Genomic DNA, 24,722 nt, shown 5'->3' on the forward strand with positions numbered 1-24,722 from the left:
ATTGTTTTGATGGTATCATAAACAGGCCCATACGGTTGCATTTTGTTGTCTATAATACAATAAAAGGGATGCGTGTGATTGCTTTATTTCATGTATTAATATATCTATTGACATTAAATGTTTTTGTAACTATTAATTGACTAAATATTCTGTGGCACCTCCAGCTCCCAGTGTTGTTCCTATCCAGCCCGTTATTATCGAGTTTGAATAGTCCTGGCTTCATATATCTCATTGTGGCAGTAGTACAAAAGATGAGACATTAAATGTATTTTTGAAATTTCACAGGTGAAACTGAACCAAATGAGAAAGATAAACAGGATATTAATAGCAAGATCATACCAATATAAATTGGAGATATTGAAACAAGTAAAATCTGAAGGTAACTTTTGATTTGACAGAAACAGAAAAGTGAATTCGGTAAGAAGACTGTCAAAATGAAAAATATAAGTCAAATATTCTTTCTTTTAAGGTGCTTTTGCCATAATAGTTCTATATTTTGTTAACCTGGCTTTGTCAAAAGCCCAGAAATAAACATAATGAACACTAAATAACATTTTGTTTAATTGCCAGTTACATAGAAAAACAAACATTTGTTTTGGTGGACATTAGTGAGGTTGCCAGGAGATGAACATTTCTGACAACCTGCACTGAAACCTTTAAATACAGTCTACGATTGGAACAAGAGATGCTGCACAAAAATGCAGGATGGATCAAAGGGTTGGGAGGTCCCTTTTTCTTACATGGAACAGAACCAGGTGATTTCCCTCTGCTTCATGCATGTTAACTAGGCTAACAACATCCTGACCATAGACTGTATATAAAAGTGTTTGTAGCTTCCGGATCTGAAAAATGAGGCTGATGCAAAAGTGCCTTAACACCACTAGGTGCTGCTTGAGGTCGGCTCCAAAAAGTCTCCGGCTCCAAAAAGTCTCCGGCTCCAAAAAGTCTCTGGCTCCATAGACTCACATTCAACTGGTCCCATAAAATTCTAAGGCAATACAATTTCTCCATGAGTTATTTCAATTTTGCTGGGTAAAGTCACTCCCTCTTATTAGTGTTCTGGCTGTCCATCTGAAAATAATCCTGTAATTTATTATAAAACAAGCTTTAAAATTATTTTTTTTTTTGGGGGGGGGGCATGTCTGTTTGATTGACAGGCATGTGGTGCAGTCAGGTCACAGTAATTGGTAGGCAGGACATAGTATCGCCCGGTTTCCAATCAGATTGAGTCCGATCGCCGCTCCCTCCCCCCTGCTCGCCCGAATATGGTCACTACTGGCCTCAAACCATTCAAACTAGCAAGATGGCGCCTGAACTCGAGCCGTTCACAAACCAAAGTCACAGCTGGTTGCCGCTTGATCCTGACTCTAGCTCTGTACAGAATGTAAAAAGCATTGGTTCATGTTGATCTCATCATCTGACTCGAAGAGAGAAAACAAATTAGTCATTTCCCAAAATATTCAATTTTTTTTTTTAAATTGAACCCAATTAAAAAAAAATCAGCCCATTTGTATATAAAACTTTATTCACGTTATAAAATGTCTTAAGCTGTACATAAGTTTAGCTGAGTTAGTCTACATTGCAGGACACACTAACTACACATGGCCCAGTTTGAGTCATACACATGCCAAAACAAAACGGAGACTTTAGCAATTTAAATATCACCACATTACATTAAAGAAAAGAAATTGCACAAACACTAATTTACAAATTACATTTGACTTACATTCAATGGGAAAATGGCTGAACAATGGAGAATACTTCAGATGAAGAACCTCACAAGGGGATTTTAATAAGGTTTCTTTGTGTGGGTTTTTTTCAACTCTACTGTTTCTGCATGTGGAACATCTGCAAAGCCCTTGTGATGGAAAAGCTGCAAGTTCAAAATTGGGGAAGACTGCTGATGCTAGTGTCCCCTAGAGGCTGCAGTGTGTGTTACATCCCTTAATGCTGACTGAAAAACACATCAAAAAAGATTAGAGCAACTGGTAGGTAAAATATGTGAGGGGTAAAAGTTCAGATATAAAGGAACTAAGTCTTCGGAAAATTAGATTCAGTGCTCTGATTTTTTTTACAATGAACGAGCTTGAAAAGAATCTGAATAATTTACCACTTCATTCTCAAATTTACAGCTTCTTCCTGAAAATCCCGACTTCATTTTGTAATGTTATGATCAATTCTCCTAACTCAACTCCCTTTGACTGGCAGGAACAATAAAACTCTCTTATAACTCGTACAGTATTACTGGGGCTAATAATCAAAATTTTGTTCAGAGGGTAGTGCTGGAGGAAAGTCAATAGGAATCAAGGGAGTTTATCCTCTGGGGAGCACATTTACAAAAGGTAACTTTCATATCACATCTTTCCAATTAGACATTTTCTACATATTCTGTAGAATATATTAGATTTAGACTTTAAATGGACAAAAAGCAAAGTTTATGGCTGAGGTATCCATCCTCTGGGGACTCTGAATATGCATATGGCTGAGAGTTCTTAAGGTCTCATGCAATGGAAAACAAATGGAAAATGGTAAACTTGACTTCCCGTAACAGAAGAAACCAAAGGCTGTATTCATAAAGATTCCTCGGACTAAAAGTTACTTCGAGTGATGAAATTCTCCGAAAATTCTTACAATTGTGACATTTTCTGGGAATTTACCCTTAAAGTTAAGAGTAGGTCCTTGTAAAGAAACAACTTGAGCTCCAGAGAGAAAAACTGTTAAAAGCAGGGAGGAAGATTTTTAAAGAGGATTCATATTTTTTTTTAAGTCGTGGAGAAACTTTCTGAAGTACAGCGAGGTAAAAGAAATATCCTTTAAACGCTGAATGACAGCAGATTAGTGAACGGTATAAATTACATCGTGCTGGGATGATGTTTGTGTTTGATCTCATTTGAGACGCTCACTTCTCCAACTCAACGCAATAACGGCAGAAATAAAAGTGATTGCAGCGCTAACGGGAAAAATGACTCGAGTCTGCAGCGAGCAAACAAAAACAGCTTTCGCAGCCTCGTATTGGCGCGCAGTTCATTTTGTTTCCACTGGATGTCACTGTCTATTCTGTGCCCTTTCTCCCAAAGAGAGCTTTCTTTAAAAAAAAGAAAAAAGAAGACCAATCAAATCTTTTAAAAGAATGTGTCACACCTAGCAACAGGGATGACCACACCTCCTCCCTGAGATAAGGGTTTCTTTCCTTTCCTTACACTCCTAAGCTGAGACTCATTGCCAAAACAGTTTAGGCTTTTTTAAGTTCGGAGCTCTCTGAGAAGATTCGAAGAATGTTTTATGAATACGGCAGCAGGAGATCACCGAAACCAATAGAAACCATCATCTGTCCAAAACGGAGTAGAACTTGAGTATTGAACCAACTGATTGACCAACATCATTGTTTAACACCGACAACATCAGGGTGTAAAACAAAAAGGTTGATGACGTCTAAAAGGTTCAAGTTCAGGTCAAATCTGAAACAGCGTTTTCTTTTTGGGCATAAAGTTTTTTGTTTTTTTACACACACACAGTTGAATAAGGTCTAAATCCTTTTATTTTTTCCTACAGTAATATAAATGTTATGATTATAGGAGGCAGTAATGTGGATGCACCATAATACTGTAGATGAATTGCTTTGTTTTCTACATGGAGTCACACCAGACAGGTGAGCACAGACTCAGCGGTCTCAAAAGACATCTCACATTGTGACACATTCAAACATGGAGGCAGTGTGACACAAGCACAGAGAGACAGCTGCAAACTGAACAAACCTGTGCATAGCCTGAATATGTACATTTATTAGCTTTCATTATAGAAAAACAGAGAGGTTAAGAGGGAAATGACTAAATGTGTGAAATAAAAAATAAATGGTTCACCTTAGAAAGAGCCAAACAGAGTTCGGCCAACTAAACCTGAACTTTGCTGCCAATCTGAGAGCAGCGAGCGATTTATTTCTGCTTTATCTAATGCATTACTCGCTGTCAGCTCGGCAGCCGGAGCATACCTGCTGCCTGCCAGACACATTTCTTAATAAGAAACTATTGAAAATAATCAAATCCAAATCAAGCCTGAAACTTTATGCACTAAAACGACCTGAATCCAAATGAGCTGAGGAGTGAAAATCTGATGAGATATTACAAGGTTACAATTTCAGATATTGGTAAAAAAAAAAAAAAAAAAAAAATGAAGAATTCCATGAAAGAATAGGAGATCATCTTTAAATGAACATACGTCACTGAATGAAACAAGCTGAAATGAATGTCCTCCCTGTGTGCTGCCGTCCGACTGTCAGCCGGACACCATGCAGCAGAGTCCGGGGAAACGTCTCTTCCTCTGCCTGACCAGCGGGTGTGGAGTCAGATTCAACAAGCTGCTGTCGTCTGCAACACACAAACATCATGTCGTCAGACTTAAGTCAGTGGTTCTCGACCAGTTTACTTAACACCCCTAAATATGAAACAGCAACACATGTTGTACGTGTCCCAGCAGCTCTTGAAATATATTGATTTAAAAAATAAAAAAAATAAAAAAATTTTTTTTTTTAAACTGGCTGATTTTCATTTTGCTCTCCTTCCCAATTTCTAACGCATGATCCCATCCAGATGATTACAACCCCCTCTAGTGAATACTAACTGTTGTGGTGGGAAGCAAAAGGAGTGCATATGTCTTTACCTCCACATTGTATTTCATGCAACAGTATTTCAGTAAAAAAAAGATGTCCCTCCGTAACTCTTCAGGGGCTCTTTCGTCAAACTCTACTAATTTAAAAAGCAAAGATTATGTATTAAATCATGCCCAGACATTATATTTAAAACCAGGACAACTTTCTGCTCCTTGTTATTTCTTAAAAAAATAATGTCCTACTTCTCTTTCTTCCTCACCACCTCTCTGTGGTTCTCACTCAGTCTTATTCTGCTGTTCTTGGACACATAATAATTTGTTGAATTTCAAGGCTACTAACGTATACCTTGATTTTTCAGTGGCAACGGCATCGTCTCCCTGAGTTTGCTGAGTAAGTTTCGCATCTCTCGCATGTCTCTGTGAACACAAAGAAACCCTGAATCAGCAGATTGTTATTTACAGTTAAAACGAGTTCTTCTGCAGAAAACTACAGTTCAGGCTGCATCAAAAAAAGCAGGAGTGTACCTCTCTATGTTTTCTATATCAGTTCCCACCAGCCACTGCTCGTGAGAGAAGTCGATGGGAGAGGACGATCGGTCCTCCAGGATGGGAATGTCCGAGCTCTCGTCCAGCCTGAAGTCCACCCTCGGCTCCGAGTCGGTTCCTTCAGGAGCCAACAGAGACAGCAGCTCTGACGCAACATCACCAACAACAAAGGTCCGTTTTTTTGTAATATTCAGATTGATTCCGCATTGATCATTAATTGTATTAAAGTCTGAACACCTAAAACCACATTTGGAGGACGTTTGACATGCGATTCAAAATTTCTACAGATGCGTCTCAGTCTGGACGCTATGGAGGACAACGATACGCAGAAATACGTAAATGGTCTGCTGGCACTTTGCTTTCACGTTGTAAAGGCGTAGCTACATGTACGCAGACAGGATGGTGATGTCTGGACACACCGTTATCGATCCATTTACTTACTAATAACAGTGAGAAATGTCTGTCCTAAAGATCTGATTTGAGAAACAAATCTGATTTGCCTGCAGTCTGAACAAAACCGAAGAAACCTCACACTAAAAACAGCAACATATTTAAAGCAATGGGTGATTGTTAGCCATAAAACAGGAAGTTCAGGTGATCTCGAAAGGCCAACATATACATTGTGCCAATCATTTGATCATTGAGGAATCAAATTTTTCTAGAAGTCAAGTTTTTTCTCATAAATGTAAATAGAAATGTCTTCATCTCCCAAAAGCTATTTTAAATTTGATCTTTATATGGCTTCTAATTTATTTATTTTTTTAAAGTAATGAAATGAGCCCAAGTCCCTGTGGAAATGTAATGTTAGGCAACACTAATAGCTATCTGCTGCCCTCTGTTGTATGATTCAAAAATAAAAAATAAAAAGTGTTGTTTTATTTTTTTTTTTAATTTTTTTTTATTGATGTATACACACCATATAGTGTATATTTTATAGCTTTTATATTCTTTACTATTGACTGCTTCAGCTCATCATAATTATAATATCTGCAATCAAACATAACCAGTATTTAAAAAAATACTGTGTTTTAAACACATTTGCAGTTGATTGGATTTCAAGAAGAAAATATGTGGTATAGCTTGAAAAAGCACTTCATACTTCGTACTTTTATTATCTTTATTTGTCTGAAATGCTTTGATATCTCCATGAATCAGTGGAATCAGATTGCGGAACAAACAACTTAAAAGTGTTTTCCTGTGCTAATATGCATTATTTTATACACTTTCGAATCATTACACTGAAACTAAAGTCTACTTAAGTTTCTTACATGAAGGCCATCGAGGCCACGATACATTCTTAGCTAAAGCTGACTGAACTTGCATTTAATCATTTACGTAACGCTATTTCCCCCTCAAGGCCTTAACATAGTTCAACTGCAAGGAGAGCTTCTGTCACTCCTTATCGGGTGACAGGTGGAATCTGTCTTACTGACATTCAGCGTCTGCTGTTCTCTTTGATGTTGAAAGGTGCAGTGTCATCATGCCAAAATATAAAGGGCTCAGTAAGGCCTCAACAAAAGCTCGTGGATGTCCACGCATCTGTCAAAAGATCTAAAACCATCTCCAAATTATTCCACTGGAAGACAAATCATCTACAACGACTGCCAGTTTGTCTGAGTCTGTCCGCCGCAGAAGATTCAGCCCATGATGAGCAGCCACTTTGATGCAAAAAGAAGTCTCCAAGAACCCAAACAGCTCAATCAATGTGGATGGATCTACAGTCAGAAAGACATTGAACAAATTGGACCTGCATGGGAGGTGTGCCGGTAAAAAGCCTCTGCTGTCCAAATACAATGGTGAGTAGTCTGCACTTATTCAGCACCTTTTTACCTCGCCGGTCGACAAGGTGCTTAAGAATGTTTGCCTCCGTTTCACTCCATCACACACCGATGACGGCGGAGCTTCCATGCCAGGCGTTGGCTGACACTGGGAAGAACTTGGGGTTCGCTAAGACAAATACATGTGGACGAGAGGACCGGGAACCTTTCGATGAGTGGGTGACCCGCTCCACCACCTCAGCCACAGATTTCCCAGAAGAACATTTGAACAAAGCTGCAGTTTGCCAGTGAAGTTACAGAAGAAGAGCAGACCTTCTGGAATAATGTGCTCTATACGGACGAGTCAAAGATGGAGTTGTTCGGTCACAACAGTAGACATGTTTGGAACAGACCAAAACACAGCTTTCTAGGAGAATAACCTGATACCAACTGTAAAGCATGGTGATGTAAGTGTTCTGGTTTGGACTTGCAGTCATACAACTGCATCACAATAAAGAACGTTCATCTGTTCCCTTTTAAAATGAATGAACTTTTTTTTCTACTCAAAACTTTTGTTAAGGGGAAAACGTTAAAATGGGAGGAAATATATGATAACTTGTTTCCATATATACGTCCTTTTGGATTTGAAATGATGTAAGAAAAGATGTCAAATCTGTGTCTTATCAGGCTTTTCTCATTTCTGACTGACAGATGGTCACTGAAAGAGTTGATCTTTGTGTAAAACAATTGGAAGGTGATTCAAATGAATTAATATCAATAATTAATTATAAGCTTGAGCTCTAAAACTGAAATGTAATAATCAATGCAAACAAATTAATTTAGAAAATTTGAAAATGTTTCACTCTTCAAAATGATGTACATCTGCCGTCAGTAATCTCTTACTTTGATATTGGATTCAATTGGCTTTTATTTTGTGATCTTTACTTAAAAACGTGTCATATCGTGTACGGTACTTTTTCGGTGTAGCTGCAGCACCCCCAGCAGGCACATGGACTTGAGCATCTCCGTTATGAACATCTCCAGGCAGCACTGCAGCTGGATGAAGAGCCGACAGATCTCAGGGTGGATCTCTCCGTCCTCTGGCCTGCAGTGTGACGAAGAGGACAGGAGACATGGTGAGAGGAAGACAGAGATACGATCAGAGTTAACTTACAGACACGTCACAGACCCGTGGCAGTGCACTTGATGTCTGCTTCGTTTCTCAGCCACAGAAGTGTCATTTACAGCATCTGATATTCACTTTATTAAATTACTCCAGAACCTCTTGTGTTGCTGCAAATGTGCCGTTTCCTATCAGAAAAAAAATAAAAATTGTCTGTTGTCATTTTTATGCTAAAAATGTGTGGGGGACTGAGAAAAAAAAACACATTTAAACTGTGTTTAACTGTTTTCTTACTATTTTGACTTACTCAGCTTTTTGCTTTCATCCTTTTCCGTCTTGTTATTTTTATTTTAAAACACACTAATTTCTCTTTAAGATTCACCTGTTCTAATCACTTTATTTTGTAATGGTGCTTGGAAACAAACCATGGACAGTTGAAATGTTTGATGAAATAAAACATGTGGAGCCCAAATTCTTTCATTAAATATGAATAAAATTCCCCACTCCCCTCTTACCCTGAAACAGAGACGACGGCGAGGTCCTGGTGCGCAGCCCGGGCCATGGAGCATCCTTTGGACCGTGTGTGGTGCATCTGAGCCCGCAGGGACGGACAGTCGGCTGAGATCTCCCCGACGGAGATGACCTGCTCCCGGTACAGCGCTACGAGGGTGTTGAATTCCTGGACAGTCTGGGAGAAAAATGATAAACCGCCATCACCGACAGTCAGATAACCTTGAAACAGACCGAGAACGTACAGATTGTGTTCTTGTCCGTTTTGCGCCAGTGCCGCTGCACCTCCACATGATAAAGTCGGTGATAAACACGAGACTCTGTCTTTTGGTGCAGAGCTCAGCATCTCCTGTCAATCATTAACAGGCACTAATGCTTATTTCAGTACCCACCATCCTGCTGCCGTCCACGGGCCCCTCCGTGCTCTCCCTGCGCTCCGGCTCCGTCTGCGCCGCTTTGCTGATGGGGAAAATACTCCCTGCAGATCTTGGGCGCTTTTTCCGCCCGTACGGTGCAGAACACATGCATGCACACCCACCACCGGAGCCCAGACACACACAGCGAGAAATAGCGTCTCTTTACAGGCGACTGCCGCGTCCCTCCGTGCAGAAGAAAATGACTCGGTCCGACGCCTGCTGGGTCAGTCGGGTTTTGGTTATTGCTGAAAGCCCCCGCAAGAGCGAGTGGTTATTCCCCGTGACAGGATCGTGTATCGGGCCGAAAGGACCCGCAGCGGCTCCCGCTGCATCCCAGCTAAGAGGAGAGTCACCTTCAGCCCTTCCTAAAGGCCGACACGGAGGCTCCTCCGTCTTCCGCCCTTCGCTCACGTGTGCGGAGGATTCAGAGGGAGCCAACAGCAAAACAAGTCGTCACCCTCCGACTGACAATTAACTGTTTATGAGCAGCAGTGGTTCACAACAAGAACCGCATTATTTCCCCATGTGACACACAATATCAAACCTGAAACATGTACATCACATTACCTGCATATTGTTGTTCTAACGGGTGGAAATGGATTCAGTTTGGAAGCAGGCTATTTAACATAGTGGCCACGAGGGGGTGCTGTTCTCACCGAGCATGATTGTATGTTCGCAAACAATTCACACCAGGGGTCTTCAACGTTTTTCAGGCCAAGGACCCCCAAACTGATAGAGAGATGGAGCAGGGACCTCCTACTATATATGTTGTATAAAATGGTGTTTTATATTAAAGTGTAGGAGTGCAGCAGGCTTGGAGGGACAGGTCCAGGCTAGTCCCGCTGTGAGCTTCAGAGAGCTCCTGTGTGTCGCTGAATGTGTGCATTTCTGGCTGGAAGATAACATCTTCTGCCTCCATTTAGCCATTCACTATAATATGTTGGATTCATGTTAATGTGTATTTAAAGACATTTTAATTCGGGGGAAAAAAAATTGTGGGAAAAAAACCCTGAAAAATTGGACGATCTCACTGTTGGCAGCTCATTAGCGAAGCATTATCAGAAGAACAATGTTTACACTTGCTGTACCATCAAGTTTTTTAGAGCAAACATTTTGATGTGTAATAGCAGAAAAAGCACCGGTGAGGAAAATGTAATTAAGGAAGGCTTGGTTCTTTTATCGTCCCAGTATAAGCCATGACAGTGACATAGGACGTTTAAACACCTGAAATTCTGTTCACAGATAGTTTTCAGAAGTGTGTAGCCCAGACAATGATTTCCATTACAGATTTATGTCTGGTTTTAATACTGTGCTGCGTGAGGGCCCGAAGATTACTGCAATCCCATTTTGGTTTTCTGGCTTCTCCCTTGTGCACATAGATATCTCCAGATTCTCACATTTTTTTTTAATCGTATAATAGGCGATAAAATCCAAAAATTCTACATGTCCTTAAAATCTACATGATACATCTAATAGCAGTAGTTAATTAAAAAAATAATAATAATAAAAAAAAAAAGGTTCACAGCTCAAATGACAGTTTACTTTCAGTAAGAAGACAGTTAATGATAAAGACAGGAATATAAGCAGTGTTTCCCTTATGTGCATTCAGCAGAGTTGCAAAAATACACCAAAAATTGTTACAGTGGCAGAGAGAAGGAGGCGACTCCGTCTCATCGCTTTAAAAAAATAACATTTTTTTTGCTGTATGTTGGACAACAGGAAACCATTAATGTGTGACGTGATGGAGGTTAATGCTGGAAAAAGAACTGTGCAAATGATTGACAGCTGGTGGATGTAACCGGTCACCTAGTGGGTGATTTCAGTCAAACAGAAAACTTGTAGTCAAATTACATTTTAATTTTCTAATTTTACTGTATATGGCTGCTTGTGGATAGATATTTTTTGTTCAAAAAATGTTTAGTGCACAAAACCTGTTTTGGCACGTGCGTTAACTTTTTTCCATAACGTGCACACGCACAGAATACTTTTCCACGTGCACGCATGCTTCACCTCCGCAAGTGGAAAACTGTTCTGTGGTCTGACAAAATTAAATGTTATATTCTTTTTGGATATCATGGATGCTGCAGCCTCAGGGCTAAAGAGGAGAGGGACCATCCATCTTGTTGTCAGTGCCCAGTTCAAGAGCCAGCATCTGGGATGTACACGAATGCATTAGTGCACATGGCATGGGTAGCTTGCACATCTGGGAAGGGGCCATTGTTGCTGAATGATATATTCAGGTTTTGGAGCAACATATGCTGCCATCCAGACAACGTCTCTTTCAGGGAAGGCCTGAAGCAACGAGTCCATCCGGGGAAACACGAAAGGTTTTGTATATTTAGACACTTTTATAACTCCATCACTTAATCAATTGAACGAGGCCAATTCTAACCCATTACTTGAAGACAAAAAAGCTAAAATAAGATTTAAATGATGGAACACACTTTCTGTTTCCTGGTTAGGATGAATAGCACTGATAGAAATGAATGCATTACCTACATTGCCATATCCCATTCAAATAATCCCTATATTGTTTTGGAAGAGGTTCTTAAAAGATTTGAACAGGTGGCTGGGCTCTATGTGGAATAAACATAGACCCAGACTTAAAATAACAATACTCCAATTGCTGGGCTCAATGGTGGATTAGGTTTTTCTAATATTAAAGTGTATCAGCTGTGCGCTCACTTAAAGGTTTATACCTGAATGGGTGAAGAGCGATACCTCCTCTATTTGGCTGGATATTGTCGTCATCATTGTCAGAATGTAGATTGTGTGACTTACAATTCTTTGATAACATAAAAAGTAGAAAGAGAAAAAGGCACCAATCCGAAAACAGTCAATATGCTGGCAGCATGGCGATCAATCAGGCCAGATGTCAGGGGGAACCGTGTATGAAACGCTAGAAGGCTTTATATTTGAAATGGATAAAGGGAGTTGTAGCATTTGGCTGACCAATGCTGTAACTTTATCACTCGGCCACTCGGTGACAGACACACGTTTGCGAGCCCGGTCCCCCTGTTGCAGTCAAGCCAAAAACACATCTACCATAAGGGCTCACTCATTGCCAATTAGTATCTTGTTTAATTGTTTTCTGAATTTGTTTTAATTGTGGGAAGAGCTAGCAAAGCAGTTTCCAACTGCTTCCAGTCATTAAAGTAAGCTCGGCCAATCGCCTCATTGCTTCAGCGCTCTACGTACGACACAGAAATGAGATTTTATCGATCTTCTCATCCAACTCTCAGAAACAAAAGGGAACCGATTTTCCTGAATTGTTGAAAGATTGCATCAAATATCAAAAACCAGAGAATAAAATTACATTTTGCCGTATCATCACCCAAATGTTTTACAACAAACGGAAGGTTTCACAATAAATCGCATGTTTTTAACAATTCAATTAATTACTAGAAGAAATGTCACTCAGCTTCAGCTTGTGTCTTGCTCAGTAAATAAGAGGTTTTCAAAGTGTACGGAATAAAAAAAAAAAAAACCACAGGACATGATGTTTGACTGTCCCTTGTGCCAAGGTGGTGAGCACTTCCAGGAAATTAACCTTGTTTCTCTATGAGAGTGGTTGATGATCGACAAGTGGGGGTTTTCGGGCTTGTGGGGGGGGGGGGGGGCATCTTGGTCTGGTTTAGGTTGTAGAATTTTGGGACAGCTGGGCCCAGAACACATCGTCAGTAATGTTCCTTTGTATCATTGGGTGTTTTGGCCTTTCGACACTATAAACCCTCCTCGAAGGAGGAGCTGCAGGATGATCAGCCCTCAGCTTGTGTGCCGTGCCCGACTGTCCCCAAATTGACAACATTGAGGAAGGCAGACGGCTGAATGGTAAACAGGTGGGGGTTCTCAAGTGGGTTATGTTGGCGTAGTTGGAGCCCAGCATGGGTCATTCTGCTTAATCCAAATCCACTGGCTGCTTCTTTCAGCCGCCTCCGAGACTGCCCTGATGGTCTGCCGCCGAGTCTGACCGTGGCTTCCCAGCTCTTTCAACAGTCTGATGGTCGAAGAAGCCACAAATCCTCTGCATCCCACTTCCACCGGAAAGATTTTAGTGTTCCAGCCGCGCTGCTTTGCTTCTGCTGCAAGCTCTGCATAGCGCAGCTTCAGACGTTCGTAGGCCTCTTCAAGCGCGTTCTCCCATGAGACTGTGAGCTCCATGATGTAAACAGTCTTCAGCGACGTGGACCAGAGTACCAGGTCTGGCCTGAGGTTGGTGGAAGCAATCTCCGGAGGAAAGATCAATTGCTGGCCGATGTCTACCAGCATCTTCCAGTCGCGGGCCATGATTAAGTGTCCCGTCTCTGGATTGGTGGAAAGATGTTTGGGGGCTTTTTGTCCTTCTCGGACAAATGCTGTTGCCTTCAGGGGATTGGCTACTCTCGGGGGCAAGGAGTTGGTCGCACACCGCTTGATGTCAACCGCTGCTGCCAGGCTCTTGAGGACCTGGTTGTGCCACCAGGTATATCTGCCTAGCGTGAGGCTGGTCTTGCAGCTTACCATGATGTGTTTGAGAGTCGCTGGAGTTGGGCAGAGGGCACAGGTTGGATCCTCGCCATACCACTGATGGACATTCTTTGATGGTGGAAGCACGTCATAAGTAGCCCCTGTAACTCCTCGACCACCAATGTGTCTCATGTCAATTTTCATGTCCTGAGCTCCTCTTTCATCCCTGAGATATTCCAACAGTGAAACAACAGCTCCGGCGTGTGTATCTTACCTTCCCCTTTCAAAGACACGGAAACCTGCACGGCAAACTGTCGAGCATGAAGTGTCTTAAAATAGGAAGTAGTAGAGGAGCATAGAGAGGCAAGGGAGAGCCAGGATCCACTGGATGAAGCCAATGTTCTGAACGATGACGAAGAACCAGCCGAACAAGTCCTCCTCGTTGAAAATGGGCAAGTGATTGAAGCCACTCAAATCGTCCAGCATCAGTGTCCTTTCTGAAGTATAAAACATAAAAAGGTACAATCTGTATTCAGAGATAAAACCAGTTTTCCAGGTTTGAACTTAATTAGCAGACAGAAATTCAAACAATTCAGTTTGAATATTTCTGTTCCAACACGCTTTTTTTTTGTGTGTCTATTACCAAATTAGTTATTTAGTTTGTTTGTAAACTTACATTCACACCTAAAACACTGTGTGGATGTTTTGGACTGATTATTATAGAATATGACCACAGTAAATACCACTGTGTTGTTTTAGAGCACCTGCCTCAATTCAAATCAAACAGTCCAGATTGCAGTTGTATTGTATGCTAATTCCACCAAACAACCCTTTTCAGTGTGATTCTTTTTACTTTCATATTTTTTTTAAAATATATTTTAAAATAAGAAAAAAAACATAAATTGAATATATTCCACACTTTTTTCAACAACAAAAAAAGAAAGAAGGAAATTTAATTTCACCAATATCAGACAAAAATAAAAAATAATATCTAATATATACACACACACACACACACACACACACACACACACACACACATACACACACACACACACACACACCTATTTACAACCCAGTCATATGCCTGTGACAGGTTAATTTTTGTCAAAGTTTTAAAAGAGACGTGGAATAAAGTGATTTCAATGACATATCACTATTTTAAGGTTATGTTTGGTAGGTTGCTGATGGAAGTGTACGTGTGCATGATTAGTTCAAGAAACATCAAAAGTTTGAAAGCTGTGAAAATGTCAGTTTTTACAGTTTCTGGCTGATATTGTGTCAATTTGGTGTGTTTTCTTCAGATGTGAGGTGAAATAACTTTATGGAATAAGTCCTGGATTTGATTTAGTGCTCATAAAGCAGTGTCTAAAACTGAATCATCACTTCCTGAAAAGAAAACATTTACCACTGCTACTGAAGTGATAACATTTCTTGCTTTTACAGTGAACTTGGTCACTGTAAGAAGTTAGAAGTTAAGACTTAAAATGAGGTCTGTCCTACCGAGAAAAACATGTTTTGTTTTGTTACAAGCCCGTCGTAGTAAACCACAACATGTCTTTACAAAAACTGTATCAAGACTTCACTGTCAAAAGAGAACACTGAAACCTGGCAGATAGAAACAAATACATCCGTACAACTAATCAGCGAAGTTTCTCACCCAAGGCGGAAAGGTGGTTTCGGTAAAACCTGGGCAAAGGCCAGTTAGCACACGAGGCCTTCTGGAAGTTCTTCTGGCGGGCGAAGTAAACTTTAGGGAAGAATATCTTCGTTGTCTGGTTGAGCTCTGAAGAAGAAGGACAACAGCACAGTGAGAAATAAACACAAAAGCCTCGCATTTGAGCTGGTGAAACCAGAAAATGTTTGACTTTTTTTTTTTTTTTAAATCATTATCAGAAATCCGTTTTTTGAAAGTGCTGGAAATAATGATGTTTTCTGTCACCGTAATAACATCTGGATGGACAGATAGGTCCGGGTGGGGAAGCTCACCTTTGTGGAAGCTGGTGCTTGAGATGACGGCGCGGCAGAGAGGGCAGGTTGTGTTTTCCATCCGGTTATTGGCGAGCGTGCGGAGACAGGGCTCGCAGAAGACATGACCGCAAGGCTGACAGCTGTACGGGCTGAAGAAGACGTCCAGACAGATGGCGCAGGTGAGGCCGTCTCGGTCTTCGTCCGGCGGTAAATCGCTTTCACTCACAGCCTGGACACAAACACATCGGATATTTTTCCCACCTGCTGAAAGTTTTTGTAATGGTTACAATGGTTTTCTGAAATGTTTTTTTTTTTTTTCTTCTTTTAGCCCAGACAATGATTTCTACCACTGAACCGAGTCTGTTTTTAATGCAGTGCTGCCTGAGGGCCCGAAGATCACCGCAATCCAATATTGGTTTTCGGCCTCGTCCCTCGCACAGAGATTTCTCCAGATTCTCCAAGTCTCAATCACATTATGTAACACAGATGATGAAATCCCAAAATTCTTATTCTTAAGATTGTTGCACTATTTTCCCACACAGTGGTGAACATCTCCCCATCTTCAGTGTATATCTTTTAGTATTTAATTTTTTTTTTATTGCCTTTACACAATTGAATGCTTTTCATTTGTATTTGTATGCAGTTTTTTCTAGTTTCATGTGTGTATAAAATAAAATTCTTTCACAAACATATTAATACAGTACATTACTAAAATTGTCACTGGATATATTACTAAAAAAAAAAAAAAACATTTCTTCAGTGTCTTTTATATGCAAGTCAAGCTTTGTAGGAGCAGAAGAGATATCCAATATTTGTTTCCAGTTTTAATATACTTCTTAAAAAGGGCAGCAATTGCACATTTGTTCAGTGGTAGTTATTTCGAACTACACTCTGAATACACTCTTCAACGCTGCTCTCTCTCACACCTGTTCCTGCTCCTGCTGACGGCGAAGCCATCTCTCTCTCCTCCTCTGTTTCCTGCGCAGACTCTTCAGATGGTTCTTCTCTCTTTTGCTCAGTCGGTTGGAGGGTGAAGAGTCCACAGAGGCTTCAACCTGAGAGGGTCACACACACACACACACACACACACACACACACACACACACACACACACACACACACACACACACACACACACACACACACACACACACACACACACAAGCAGTTTAGTCAAAAGATGAGTTCGATGAGTGCTTGTTCACCGGGTTATAAAGTCATGATTTAACCACACCGACCGCTTAAACTTCAGCCACTCCATTGTTCTCCTGATGGCAGTAATGATTACCATCTTCGAGCAAATCTTTAATAAATATTCCCACAACAAAGTAAATGGGTTCGATAAAAGAAAACAATCTAAAACTTGACACATAGAAATTATGATTCCCAGAAGAAAAATCTCAATTTACTTATGTTGGCGTTTCCTGTAGGAATCTGATTGGACGAGGTAAAAAGCCAACAGTAGCCTGATTAAAATCCACTGTGGTGTGCTCTCCCGCAATCTTAAAAAAAAAAGAAATTACAAGAGGTGTATAAAATTAGATATAACGGTAGCAGAGGTGGTGTTCGTTTCCAGTGAGATGGCCCACCTGAAACCCTGAATGTGCTGCTTTCTTGGTTCTTATAAACATCACAAGGGCTGAAAATTCCATTTTAAGTTCCAGCTATAAAAAAATAAAAATAAAAAAAAGAACTCTTTCACATGTAGCTCTGTGCTGGTTACATTATATTGAGTTGTGCACGATCACACAGCCCCTCCTACAAGAGGACAAAAGGGTGAAAATGGTCGCTGCAAACAAAATAGCTGTCAATTAACTTCAGAAGTGTGGCCATTGTCGTGTGACATTTTTATGCCCCTGTGCTGTAAGTTATGGAAACATTTCATAAAATAAATGTAGTAGAAATATTGATATAATGTGATAATATATCAAAATAATCATAGGCTACAGTCCTAATAAAAGCAGTTTGAATGCCACTGCAAATAAAGAAATGTACCAGCACTTCTTCCTCCTCCTTAGCTTCGCTGTCAGAGAGGGACGTTCCTCTGAGAAGCAGCGCTGCATCAGGAACCTCCTCGTCGACAACCGTGGTCTCTACAGAAGACTCGACGTCCTGCCTGGATGGCAGCAGCTGTGGATTCCGATACGGCCGCGTACCTCCAGAAACAGATGAACGGCGAGGGACGGCGTCACCATCTCTGGTAAACTGCCAACTTGTGGGATATGAGACAGTTGACCTTGCGGACTCGTACGACCCTGACCTCATCAAATCCACAACAGACGTGTTCGCGGGGCCCGCGGGGCAAAAACACGACGACCTTAAGTCGGCATCGTCTTCCAGACTGCCCCTCCTCCGGTGAGAGATGCAGTATAGAGGACTGAAAGAAAACAAGAGGCTGTTTTCACCATCACCGAGCGGATTTGAGGCCTCCGCTGGGCGCATGAAGGACGTGACGGCGGCACAGTTCAGCTGTAAACTGTCCTGCGCAGTCCTGTCAAAGTCGGTCCTCTCCTCTCTACTCCGAGAGCCATCGCTCAGCAGACCAGCCCGTCCCCTCCCGGGCCTCGTCCTCCTCGGCTGGACGATGAGGACGGCGGGATCCTGGTCGTGATCCACGCGGCTTTTGCTGAGGTGGACGGTGCCGTCCTGGCCACAGGGACACTCGCTGCAATTGATGAAGTTGAAGCCGCCCAAACGAGCACCGCAGTTCTGGCAGTTCAGTTTCCCCACAGTCCACTGGGCCTAGACAGAAACCACAGACACACGAACCGCAGCAAGATCACGAAAGGGATTGGTTTTTACTAAATAAAATGTATCATCTACTTTTTGTATGACTGAATTATAGGGATGCATATATGTTCTAATCAATTATTCATTTGTTGATTATATTTCCAATAATAACCTAACAAAAACACTATCTCTCTATAATGTAGTATGTTTTAATTTTGTTATGCGGAAATTTGATATGATTGAAAATATGAAAGTTAAAATCCAATTATTTATTTTTTTTGTCTTCCTCCTCGAACAGCAGTGAACACAATAATCTAAAACTCGTCCCACCTCAGCTGACACACTTACCTGGTTCACTGAGATCAGTATCCACTCTGGCATCTTGTCAACATTCACGTGCCAAATTCTGCAAACAGCAGCTGAACTTTCTTCTGTGGCCTGAACCTAAAAAACAATGAGTGGTGACAGTTCTCATCAGACCCAGTTATCTTTTTTTTTTAATGACTGAAACACAAACTGTTATGTTTCACTTTTAACACTGATGTTCCCAAACAACCTTACGACTACTATTACGGCTGCAACTAATTTATGGGTTTCATTGTCAGATTATCTCGTAATTTGTGGGGATTTATTGATGAATAGGTTAATTCACTAAATAAAATGTGAGTTAATGGTGAGAAAAACCCTAAAGAACTTCTCAGAACCCAACAAGATATCACTTCTCGTTTTGTCTGACCTGCAACTAATTTAAATTACAAAATTTTTATCTACAGACCAGTGGTTCTCAACTCGTGGGTCAGGACCCAAAAGTTGGTCGCGGAGCAACTTTGAGTGGGTCCCTGATGTGGGTGTGAAATATACATTTCCTATTAAGCACCAGTGGGTGTGTAGCCCTATTTGGACTTTTGTAGGAGTAAATGTAAAAACTGGGTTGTGACTTAATGAGTAAGGAAATATGCGAGTCCTGAGGCTGCCCCAGTTGAGAACCACCACTGTCGACTATGTCAGCTCACCAGGCCTGAAAATACACACAAAAGTGAGGGTTGACAGATGAAATGACAATTTCCGTACGCATCAGACACACAAAATCTGCACCAACCGTCGACAAACATGTCGAGTCGATAATGGCTTTCCGACACTTCCTGCAGCGAAGCATGGTGCTCTCTCTTAACAGCAGTAGGTTTTCAGTCCAGCTGTTGATGAAGATGATTGACAAGACACAGTCAGGACGTACAACTGCAAACACACCTGCATCAGTGCTGATTCTGGCAAAAAACATCGTTGTCTTCTTCAAAGTAAAAGGTAAATTCAGAAATGGCATAAAACCAAAGGCTCAGCATTGTCAGCTATGTGTATATGCATTTGACCAGATATGCTCACATACCATAAACTGTAATCAGATTGTACGGACTTTTGGCGAGACAAATGTGCACACATCGGATGATCAGTTGTAAATTAACCTTAAAAAGGAGTAAAAAGACAGGAGTGGGAAGCTATTGCACTGCACCAGTTTATTAACATGAGGTAAGCAGAAGTTTTACTTTGTACAGCTGCATTTACATCGATGGGACTATTGTTTATGGAAGATTTCTTTAGAACTGAACAGGAGATAAACTGAAGAGCCGTAACATTAAAACCAGCAACAGGTGAGGCATTAGGCATAATAAAACAGTCTGGCATTTAATGTTCCCATTATGAGCATTATAATATTGAACTGTTTTTTAATGATTGCGAGAGGTGAGGATTCATTTAAATGGTGAGTAGATAGATAGAGATAGAAATAGACAGATCGACACATAACTTGACATGACTGACTTTATATTGTGTTACAGCAACATGGGTAAAATACATTAAGAAACTAATAAAACTGACAGAATATAATGGATAGAAAAATATAATATAAAACCTGTACGGTATATACATAATAAAAATATAATAGTGCAACAGTCTAGCCTGGTGTGAACCAGACCCATATTGTCTGGCCACCGCCGTAGAGATTTGTTAGCAGTCGTTCAACCCAATTGACGCAGACCTCGGCTTCATTTGAACCAATCAGCATGCGCTGAAACCTGCTGACACTCTGCCACCGCTGCAACTACCCAAGGCCGGTCCAACAAAGCCATTTTTCTTGGAGTACAGCACATGTTTTAATTTGTTTTAATGAACGGCAGCAGCTTGACGAGGTTCTGAGCGTTTATTCTGTGCTAAACGTTCAGTATTCTCACAATGGCACCAGTTTCGTCCAGATGCGACCGAGCTCGCTGCAGCAGGTACATGATGGCGTCGTCCGCTCCCCCGCGGAGGCGCGTATTGCAAATTGCAGAGGGTGCAATGATTTCACCTCCAGCATGAGGTGGACCAGGACCAGCCTCTCCAGCACCGTCATCACACGAGATGCGAGGCAACCGGTCGATAGTCGTTGAGGCCAGATGGAGTCGTCTTCTCGGAAACTGGTACCAGTCGTGATGTCGTCTACATCACTGGGATTTTCTCCTGCTTCAGCCTCAGGTTCTCGCAACCCTGAGGCTGATGCTGCCAGCGCCTGCAGCCTTGCATTGGTCTCCAGCTGTCTCCTAACCCAGACTGGCTGAGGGGGTGGGGCGTGGGGGCTGGGGTGTGTGGGGCTCACTCAGGAAGGGGCTGAGGAGAAGAGGGCAACAGCAGCGAAGGTGTGTGTGGGGGGGGGTGGAGGAGGAGGGGGGGGGGGGGGGGTATCACTGTAGGCATCCAGGGCATTTGCATACACGAGTTTCAACATGTTATTGTTCATGGCTGGGCAGTTCACGTACTGATACAAAGCTCGTTGTGTGCAGTGTGGTGCTGTTGAGGTGATCAGAACACAACACGTGTTTGTTTTTACCCTCGTTCAGAGCAACATACACAAACACCGACAGAGAGGGACGATGGGGGGGCTACTACTGTGTTATAACTGTTAAAAACCAATGTGTCCCAGGACAGTCAGGAGCACGAACACCAGCCACACACTAAAAGTATGCGAGCAGCCTCGTCCGGAATTTCAAACATTAAGCTCCGAGGGCGATGAGATGAGAAATGTCCCGTCAGTGTCCCGTCAGTGTCCCTTCAGTGTTTGAATTTCAGCGCGGACATACATGTGGTATTCGTATCGTTTAGCGTGTACACTGCAGAGCTACCGTAGCTCGTTAACTACTGAGGTCTGTTTACAACAACAGGGTTTCTCATGGCAGTTTTAAGAAAACAAGTAATATTGTTAAGATGGTGAAAGTCACTGCATTGAAAGTTGCACTATTTAAATGAGCTTACCTGACAACTTGGAAGACTTGTAGTGTCGCTGTAGCAAAGGACACAAGTCCGAGGAAAATAAAAAGTTAAACAGCTGTTAGCTTTAAAAAAAAAAAAAAAAGGAAAAAAAAAAGGGGCTGTGACGTCACGAAAACTGGGACACTACGGGATATCCACTATGCCAAAAATCCTTTTGCGCTAAAAGCTTAAAGGGTCAGTTGACCATTTTACTTGAAAGAAATTGAATCTAATGAACGGGAATGTGGCAAAATATGGAATCATGTTGGACCGACGATTTCATTTTTCTTTCTTTCTTTTTTTTAGGCCACACCTTCACTCTCTGGCCTTAATGTAGAAAAATGAAGTAAACAACATTTTTAAATATAGTTTAGTTGGATAAAAGCTCATATTTAAGTAAACCTAATACTTCTGGACTCCTTGTAAAGTTGAGTTAAGTGGCCAGCGTCCCAGATTATGGAAAAGAAAATGATCTGTACATTTAAAAATCAATGTACAAATAGATGTCACATTTTTCTGTGGAGCAATATGTCATGCATGGTAGGATTTTGTGGCAAAAAAACAACACATTCATAAAAAAAAAAAAAAAGAAGAGGCATATGGCATACAATAGGCTAATTATTGTCCCTGTGTGTTTTTACAATGTTATTAGAACCTAATTTTATTTAAGGTTGCATCAATTTGTATTTTTTTAGTCCAACGCCAGGTGGCAGTGTCACATCTGGTGGCCCAAGTGCGCTGGGCATGGTGCTGAAAACAGATGAGAGTAAGTATAAAATAAAAACTGAGGATGAAAATAAAACAACTAATTGCTATCGAGGCTAAATTGAAACAAATATTTGAATTTGTGTAAAAGAAAAAAAAGACTGCAAATACAACTTCATAGCTCACTAAATGGCCAAATCCATTATTTCAAGAAATAACAGTTTATATGAAAATAACTCACAAGTATCCCTTGATTTTCAGTCTGTCAAGGTTAAAAAAAAGAAAAAAAGAAAGAAAATATTTATGTTTTATGTGTTTATTTCATTGTTCCGTCATCCTCACTGACTGAGCTGTCAACTGAACAAACAGAACCAAAACAGCCGGACTCCGTTACATCCTCACAAATGACGCATTTTCCATCACTGGTATAAATATGCAGCATCATTCTCCCCCAGCAGCCAACACTTGCAGTTCAGAGCCTCGTTGAAGCACTGAGCAGTCCAACAGTCCGCTATGCGCTCTGCAGGGTGACACCGTGTGATGCGCACTGGGCTCTTCACGGGGTTACCGAAGCTCTCCAAACACATCTAGTTTACTAACAATGGAGGGAACAAACAACACGACATTCTGGTCTCAGTTTGACAACTTTTCCAACAAATCCCTCAAACCTGAAGACGAGGAGGTGAAGCTGAGTTATCAAGTGGTCACATCCTTCCTGCTGGGCGCGCTCATCCTCTGCGCAATATTTGGGAACGCGTGCGTGGTTGCAGCCATTGCGTTGGAGCGGTCTCTCCAGAATGTGGCCAACTACCTGATCGGTTCCCTAGCCGTCACCGACCTGATGGTGTCAGTGCTTGTGCTGCCCATGGCGGCGCTTTACCAGGTTTTAAACCGATGGACTCTCGGGCAAATTCCATGCGACATCTTCATCTCTCTGGATGTGTTGTGCTGCACGTCGTCCATCCTGCACCTGTGCGCTATCGCGCTGGACAGATACTGGGCAATAACAGAGCCCATAGAATATATGAAGAAAAGGACGCCGAGGAGAGCGGCGGTCCTCATCAGTGTCACTTGGCTCGTTGGGTTCTCTATCTCAGTGCCACCCATGTTGATCATGCGCTCCCAGCCCAGCAGCATGGCAGAAGACAGGGCGAACCCTAAGCAGTGTAAGATAGGACAAGACCCCTGGTACACAATATACTCCACATTTGGGGCATTTTACATCCCGTTGACGCTGATGTTAGTTTTATACGGTCGGATATTCAAAGCAGCCCGGTTTCGGATCAGGAGGACTGTGCGTAAAACAGAGAAAAAAAAAGTGTCCGACTCTTGCTTGGCGTTATCTCCCGCGCTGTTCCACAAAAAGACTCATGGAGACGCACAAGGCAAGGGCTGGAAAAGAAGCGTGGAGCCGCGGCGGCCGCTGCCGAGCGTCAACGGCGCGGTGAAACACGCGGAGGACGGGGAGTCCCTGGAGATCATCGAAGTTCACAGCAACTCTAAAGGCAACCTGCCGCTGCCCAACACCCCGAGCTCCGTCCCACTGTTCGAGAGCAGGCACGAGAAGGCGACCGAGGCGAAGAGGAAGATCGCGATGGCACGGGAACGCAAAACAGTGAAGACTCTGGGCATCATCATGGGCACCTTCATCCTCTGCTGGCTGCCCTTCTTCATCGTCGCTCTTGTGATGCCTTTTTGCCAAGAATCGTGCTACATGCCCCGCTGGCTGGAGGATGTGATAAACTGGCTTGGCTACTCCAACTCCTTACTGAACCCCATCATTTACGCGTACTTCAACAAAGACTTTCAGAGCGCCTTTAAGAAAATAATCAAGTGTCATTTCTGCAGACCGTGATGGTTCCAGTTTTTTAATATTTTGTTTATGTTTTTTTTTTTTTGTGATTTCACCATCGACTGCATCACCGAGGTTTGATCTGGAGACATCCAGGTGAAAAGAGGCGCTCCCCGGAAGCCTACAGCCTATAAAGAGATTGTTCTGAATAAAGAATGAAGCTACATCTGAAATGAGGGCTCATTATGATTATTGTTGATCATCACCATCGTTAAATATCTCCAAAAATGTCTGTAGTCGATGCATAGATAAAGCTGTGATCGTTTGATTGAAGCTGCATGTTCTCCATCCTGTTCTGTAATGTCCAATAAAGAAATACTTTACTAATTTTTTTGAAGTCATTATTTCAAAAATTCTGACTTATAATTTTATATTCTGCAATCTAAACAATTTCAAAAGTGTTAAATGAAGAAAAGGTGGATCTACATCTGCAGTTGCAACTTGGGCATATTGGAGAAATTTTGATCATGGATCAATCATTTCATAAAACTAACATACCAGTTCATTTCATTTTCCAGCTTCTTAAACGTTGGAATTTGTTTTTCTTAGTTAATTATTGTTGTAAATTGAAGGCATCACTGTGGTGTATTTTCTAACATTTTAATGACCAACCCATTCATATTTTGAAATATAGTTAAAGGATTGATGCACAGTGAAAATGTCCAGCTCCAGCCTATTTTACTCTAAATACTATACGTCATACTATATGTTTAAATACTTTAATATTGTATATGATGCCCTTAGAAAATTAGGAATGAAAGCACAGTTTCACATTTTCAACA

General features: G+C 41.6%; 3 protein-coding genes across 3 annotated transcripts; 1 reads left to right on the forward strand and 2 right to left on the reverse strand.

Moving 5' to 3' along the window:
* Positions 1 to 1,504: 1,504 nt before the first annotated feature.
* LOC138625326 (regulator of G-protein signaling 7-binding protein B-like) lies at positions 1,505 to 9,557 on the reverse strand. The gene is made up of 6 exons (XM_069706183.1): positions 8,934 to 9,557; positions 8,547 to 8,719; positions 7,883 to 8,013; positions 5,131 to 5,269; positions 4,952 to 5,022; positions 1,505 to 4,364 (listed from the first exon to the last, which is right to left on the reverse strand). The coding sequence occupies exons 1-6, from the start codon at positions 9,063 to 9,065 to the stop codon at positions 4,273 to 4,275; spliced, it is 738 nt and encodes a 245-aa protein (XP_069562284.1). The 5' UTR covers positions 9,066 to 9,557; the 3' UTR covers positions 1,505 to 4,272.
* Positions 9,558 to 12,214: 2,657 nt separating this feature from the next.
* Positions 12,215 to 21,451, reverse strand: LOC138625331 (E3 ubiquitin-protein ligase RNF180-like). Its single transcript, XM_069706196.1, has 8 exons — positions 21,387 to 21,451; positions 19,204 to 19,297; positions 18,453 to 18,548; positions 17,370 to 18,116; positions 16,301 to 16,429; positions 15,393 to 15,603; positions 15,064 to 15,189; positions 12,215 to 13,900 (listed from the first exon to the last, which is right to left on the reverse strand). The coding sequence occupies exons 2-8, from the start codon at positions 19,258 to 19,260 to the stop codon at positions 13,734 to 13,736; spliced, it is 1,533 nt and encodes a 510-aa protein (XP_069562297.1). The 5' UTR covers positions 19,261 to 19,297; positions 21,387 to 21,451; the 3' UTR covers positions 12,215 to 13,733.
* Positions 21,452 to 22,518: 1,067 nt separating this feature from the next.
* On the forward strand, positions 22,519 to 24,247 carry htr1ab (5-hydroxytryptamine (serotonin) receptor 1A b). Its single transcript, XM_069707325.1, has one exon. It carries the CDS (start codon positions 22,690 to 22,692, stop codon positions 23,941 to 23,943), a length of 1,254 nt encoding a protein of 417 aa, XP_069563426.1. The 5' UTR covers positions 22,519 to 22,689; the 3' UTR covers positions 23,944 to 24,247.
* Positions 24,248 to 24,722: the final 475 nt, after the last annotated feature.

Source organism: Brachyistius frenatus, unplaced genomic scaffold, assembly GCF_029030835.1.
Source record: "Brachyistius frenatus isolate BFR_SWC_R1_liver_20210118 unplaced genomic scaffold, ASM2903083v1 Contig_3, whole genome shotgun sequence".
NCBI classification, from domain to species: Eukaryota; Metazoa; Chordata; class Actinopteri; family Embiotocidae; genus Brachyistius; species Brachyistius frenatus.